Genomic DNA, 6,401 nt, shown 5'->3' on the forward strand with positions numbered 1-6,401 from the left:
CAGGAGGAAAGATTGCTTACTGAGAATTTTAATCAAATACATTTTTATGCTTTCACAGGAAATGCAAATCCTTTTATCATATGACTGATCCGGAACCTACCAGATTAAATGTGAATCTCATTTTCTTTCCGACAGAATCACAGTCTCTGCGTTGTTACTTACCAGCAGGGCAGCACGGTGCTCACCTACGAAGATGAAATGTCCATTTCTCCAAACCAGCCCCCCAGCCTGCAGGGCCTGTTCGGAGCCCCCGGTGACACTGAGGGCTCCTCCAACAGTGAAGGGAGTCACGAAACTGGAGACTCGGGCCGTTACTCTCACGACGAGACGGAGTTGACCAACCTGTCGTCCGGTCACAGCAGCCGACCTCCGTCTCTGACAGGAGAAGACAGCACGGACCTAGACTGTAGCCCCACTGAGGAGAGCCAGAACTCTACCAAGCTCTCTGTGGATGCTGGACGCTGTCATTACGAAGGCCAGAGCAGATTACAGCCTCCGCTTTTTGTTGTGTAGGCCTGTCTGTGTGTGTGTGTGCGTGCTTGTGTGTGAGTGGGACCAGCAGGACACTTGGAGAAAAGGAACAGGAAAATACAGTCAAGCCATATACAGTAGATTACAGCATGGAGGAAAACAACAAGAGCAAATAAATAATAAATAGAACTTAAGCAGATAACAGTCAGCCCGACTCACCACAGACAGAGTTAGACACTACATAAGAAACAAAACTGCCATCCCAGCGATCCATCATCCATAAATTAAGTTAGAAAATATAAAACATACAAAGTTTATACATTTAATTTATGAATTTGAAGATTTCAGATTTTGTGCAGCAGCTTCCTGTATAGGGTCACTCTGTGGCACACTGGTGAACAATGTGGTTTCAAGTCCCCAACTTGGCTCTGTCATACCATGGAGGGGTCCAGACTGCCTTACACTCAGTTTCTGCTGGGTTAGGCTCCAGCATCCCCCGTGACTCTCTACAGTAAAAATCAGGTATAAATGAAGATAAAAAGACAAGGGTTCCAGTATAAAATATTACTATTTTAATACCACACAAATTATTTTGCATTAATTCTGCTAGTTACTTATTATAATCTGTTCTTCTGTCTTGGTGTAAACATAAAGGGGCCTTATCTTACTCAGCAGATATGAAAGAATGAGGACACTCAATGTTCTTTACCTGAGGAACTCATGGACCTTCTGGAGGTCTTTTTCTGTTTCAAGTGTCCTGCAGGCCTGATTGTCAGTGTGTCTGGGATGTGTGTGAGCTTTGTTTTCCTCTTTTGAAGCCAACAAAGGCCTTTTACACTTTAAAATGTGACCAGAAGGGTCTTTTTTATTTCAATGTCTGTATTTTTCTTTTTTTTTTTCTAGAAATTCTCACCCACCATGAATGTTTGAAGGAGATTGTCAGAGTGACATTTCTGACTTTATTTAAGAGAGTTTATCACTGGAGCAAAAGGGAAGAGCGAGTCCTCTTTGCTGATTATCTACCTCGGTTTGCCTGCCGGTGAACTTTCCACTGTGTATTTAACAACTACTTTTACCTATGTTGCGTGATGAGCTGCCTCAGCTGCGTTACATTTTATACTTCCTGATGACTTTTTAAAGAATGGTCATATTTTGTTGCTTTGTCCTGATTTGGTGGATGGTAAGGGCGCTGCAGCTGTCTCCTCTCTCTCCATAACGTGGTGGACTGAAGGATGTGAAACACAACAGCAGTTCTGTATTTATCTCCTCAGATGTGGCTGAGGTACTGAGCCAGTATTAATAATATTATTTTGTTCCTTATTGAATAATGGTTTCACAGAAGTTATGATTGCCCACTTTAGTTTTGTCTTTCTGATGAGCAGCTGCCCTTGCTATCCCTTTTTATACTACCTCTTTTAAAAGATTGTTTTATTGCCTTATTGTTTTCCTAAACTCAGGGAACAAAGTTTAGTACCTTTGAAAAGTCATGTAGTGTTACATGGTGAACAGACAGGGTATCTTCTTAGTACTAAACTGCTGTATTGTGTAATTGCCGTATAGAAAAACCAATGAATGTATCTCTGTTTGTGCCAGTAGTCGGTGCTGCTCTCCCCACAGATGGAAACCTCCTCTGTAGTTTCACCTGTAATGTCTTTTTTTCTTTTGTTTTGTTTTTCCTCCTCTCCGCTGTTTGTGGACTTTTTTTGTTTCATTTGTGTAAAGATTCCCACCAGAAGTGCTTGCAGTGGCATGTCGGTCTAGAAAAGCTTTAAAAAAAAAAAAAAAAATTGGCCTTAATGTGAGATGCTGACCCTCGAACGCAGAAACCAAAGCCTAATCGCAGAGGGAGAAGCTCCACGTGAGGATGTGACACATGAAGAATGATTGTAGTGAAAGCAAAGGGAGGGTTTAATCAGAGTGTGAAGTGGAAAAATTGAACATCCAAATGTTTTCCTGACTGAAAAAAAAATACTCTATTTTTCGTAGAAGACAAATTACCTTTGAGTACACTTTGTAGTTTACCTCTTTACCAAGTCTTAGTTCTTACCATGCTATAGTGTAGATGAAGATTAGCCCTTTGTCTGCCAGCTAGTTTATTTTGAATTCCAGGCCAATGTGCAGCGGTGACTGTGATGCTATTACCCAAAGAGTTGTTTGCAGTTTGACTTTTCTTTAGCCTCAAAACTTTTCACCAACTGAGGAGACCAAGTGCGCCAGCCTCGGAGATTAGTTGAGGTCCTCAAACCAAGCCTTGCACATTAGTGGCCTTGACCCGCGACACACAGGAAATGCAAAGAGATGCGGGTTGAAACTCTGACCGCACGGTCCTCGAGCTGAGTGGTGACAGAGTGAAAAATAATCAGTGTTTAAGCACACCATTTCTATAATCCTAATGCAGTGTTCCTCCAAACCTGTCGCACACAGACGTCTGTACAGAGAGTATTATAAGAGTTAATTACAGTGTATTATATTGATTAGTAGTCTGTGCTGCGACGGTGCAGTCGTGTTAAACTTGCGCCCGCTGATTTTTTGTCTTACTAGATAAATAAGAAATAATTATACAGAGATATTTATAAGTTTCAGAGAATTATTTAACATGGAAGTTAAAAATGAATTATACTGTATTACATTGAATATTCAGAATTTATATCTATATATTTTGATATTGTGGCTGGTTTTAAAGGCGTTCGAGAGTTTGCAGAAGGATCAGCGGGTGCAGAAAAGTTCTCGCACGTTTGCTTTAATCAAGGAGTATCTGTAAAGGATTCAATCATGGGGGTGTTTGGGATGAAAAAGTGACACAATCATTAAAAAAAAAAAAGCAAACAACATTAACCAAAGATATTTTTTTAAAGGTCACCGTTGCATATTGGCAGAAGATTAATTTAGGAGCATCCTAGCTTTGTATTAAATGTATTGTCAATGCTCTCACACTCATTGTAATGTGTTGTTAGGAGAGAAAGCAGATGGAAATGTTTCCTAATCATCCTCTGTTTCCTCAAAATCAAAACTTGTTTTCAAACAGGATGACACAGTTTTTTTTATTTGGTACTGTAACGTTTTGTTGAACTTTTGTCCAAAAGTGAAATAAAGTGCATGTTTTAGAGCTGTGAAGGCCTGATCCAGCACCTGGAAACAATGCAGAGTAGAACAGCGTGTTCTGCCGTTACACACTCGTGGCTGCTGGAGAGGCACTGTGCCTGTTTTGGGTCTTCACAGTTCTTCCAGGTGTTACCTCATGTGTTATTTGTTGTGAGATGTGCAGATGAAACATACTCAGACTTGTAAGACTGAAGCTTTCATATGTTTATATTCTTTAAAATCTCCTACATCATAATTGTGTTTGCATTTCCTTTGTGTTGGAGCCTGTGAATCCAAAAGGTATTGTCCTGTGTGCAGTGATGTGTGACGAAGAGTGGAGGAGCACTTTGGGTCATTTACAGTCAGACTCAGGGGAACCCGGAGCTGCTCCTCCACCTTCAGGAGGAAACGACTGTCATCCTATGAAATTGAATGTATCTATGTAATTATTATCTGATGTTTTGTTTCATGTTTTGTTCCTTTTTGTCTGTCAGAATTGTTTTTCCTTAAAACTTCTTGGTTTAGTTAGAATGTCAATGAGTTTTTAATGATGAAAAAATAAGATTCTTGATTAAAATAAAAGTGTAAAAATGATTTGGTGACGGCGGTCTGTGTTTCTTTCTCTTAAAGAGGACGTGGGGCATTTGGAATGATAAGATTCTCCTTTGAAGTGGAGTGTTTCAGCTCTTCCTTAGTGTCTTTGTTTCCTCTTCAGTCCATAAACAGGAACACAGAAGCCTTATCTTGGGAAGCATGTCATACATACACAAAACTTTAATAAATCTTTAGGATTTATTTTTAAGTTGGTGCCCAGATGTAAGAGTTTAAATCCTTAGGAAAAAAAAGATTTTCACACATTTTAAGAGAAGTGGTGTTGTTATGATAATTTCTTCAATCATTCATCATAAAAAAACCCTTTTGAGATCAGCAACTGCTAAAGGACAAAACGGTCTGGACCTGTTTGGTCAGTTTAAGGACAGAGTATTTTGCAGACCTCTCTCTCGCTCTCTTCTCTCCTCCTTCGCTCTCCCTCTCCCCTCCTCCTCCTGCTCGCCTCTCCCCTCCTCCTCTCTCCTCTCTCTCTCTTCGCTCTCTCTCTCGCTCTCTCTATCGCTCCCCCTCTTCCTCTCCACTCTCTCCCTCTCTCTCTCTCTCCTCTCTCTCTCCTCCTCTCTCCTCCTCTCTCGCTCGCCTCCCTCGCTCTCTCTCTCTCTCTCTCTCTCTCTCTCGCTCTCTCTCTCTCTCTCTCCATCCTTCTCTCTCCTCTCCATACACATTCGCTATCACTCGTCTCTCTCGCTCTTCTCGCTCTGTGTGTGTGTGTGTGTGTGTGTGTGTGTGTGTGTGTGTGTGTGTGTGTGTGCTCAAATACCTCTGCGAATCAGGCTCAGATTGACCTGAGACTTTCAACATGGCTGCTGCTTGGTTCAAGGGTGTGCAGATTTGTTTGGACTTCAATGATACACTCCATAAATGATTTCATTAAAATTGTCTTAAATGCAACTTTGCAGAAACAGCTCAATGTTGACAGGTAGTCAGGCAACTCGGGATAGCTGCGTAGAATCTACAGGGGTGACTGTACAAAGGGCTTTTAAAAATGACTAAAGAGGGTCTAATGTCCTAAGAAAATACCCCGTAAATATTGATTAGCAGGTGTCCTCAGTGAGCAACGTTTGTAACTAAGATGAGTAATAATAATAATAAAGAATAATAAAATTTAAAAAAAGGCTTTCACTATGTGTGTGCGTGTGTGTTTAAATCAGAATTAAATTTGCATTAGGAATGAAGTGTTTACAAGGTCATTTTAAAGAGGATTTAACTTTTAGTCTGAATTAAAGAGGGATTAAAGCGCCCATGTAAACCATCCATAAAAAAGCTATTTAACCTCCCACTTTTCTATAGCAAGACATACTTCCTACTACGGGCACTGCACTAGTACAGATAAAAAAAATCGTCTGGTTTTCACACGCAATGTTGAACGCCTATAGGTCTGTCTGTCTATGTTCTTCATCAGACACAGATGTGGTCGATATGTGACTAAAACATCTGTCATTTGGTAAGTGATCCTGGCCAATAGACTGTAATAGTGATTCATTTAACTTCATAGATTTACTTTTTATTAAAGACTATCCTCAGACTATAATTCAGTTGATTATTATGTATCTTCTACACAGAACAGATCATAGAGTTGAAGCAGTCATATCCAGAGCTAAGTCGAATAAAATCATGTTTATTTTTTTGTTTCCAACTGCAGTTTTTGTTGTTGTCCTCCTCCCTTCCCAAAATATTGTATAGTTATCGTGAGCCCATTATCGTTTATCTTATCATATCATGAACTTTGTCTGTTGCCCCATAAATTAAGTGAATGACTAAAGGTATTTACAAAAAAAGAAAAAAACACGTTCACGTTGAGTTAAATACTACTGAGCTATAATCTGTTGTTGGGAATGTTTTCTTATACAAAAAAAAAAAAAACAATAATTGAAGAACTAATGCTTGCTTCAGCGTTAGGCTAAAGTAGCAAATAGAAATGATTGATATGTGGGGGAAGGGGCCCAGTAGAGAAGGAATCCATACAAACAAACTGATAATGATTATCCAATTCAAATGTAGTGTCGATGTTCAAAAGGTGTCACTGATAAATATATAGAGAAACCACATTTAACATTTGATTATTATTGATCGATTGTTGTGAACACGCGGCTCGCCCCCCATAATAACACTGAGCACGTGCTTCCGCCTCGGGTTGAAATCTGAACTAAAACAAAACGTTAGTGTTTGTGAGTCATTAACAGTGCTTACGTGTATTTGTCTTCGTGTGCTTTGGCTTGTGTTTCACTGAGTCACCG

At 39.9% G+C, this 6,401-nt stretch overlaps 1 protein-coding gene across 4 annotated transcripts in view; it reads left to right on the forward strand.

Moving 5' to 3' along the window:
• prtga (protogenin homolog a (Gallus gallus)) overlaps positions 1-4,038 on the forward strand; it is a 69,175-nt gene extending 65,137 nt beyond the window's left edge. For all 4 annotated transcript variants that reach the window (XM_028443178.1, XM_028443177.1, XM_028443175.1 and 1 more), the window contains one exon: positions 136-4,038. In XM_028443178.1, coding sequence (XP_028298979.1) covers positions 136-513 — 378 coding nt within the window. In that variant the 3' untranslated portion in view covers positions 514-4,038. The remainder of the gene's footprint in view (positions 1-135) is intronic.
• The last annotated feature ends 2,363 nt before the right edge of the window (positions 4,039-6,401 follow it).

The sequence above is a fragment of the Gouania willdenowi genome, chromosome 3 (genome assembly GCF_900634775.1).
Source record: "Gouania willdenowi chromosome 3, fGouWil2.1, whole genome shotgun sequence".
Classification (NCBI taxonomy): domain Eukaryota; kingdom Metazoa; phylum Chordata; class Actinopteri; order Blenniiformes; family Gobiesocidae; genus Gouania; species Gouania willdenowi.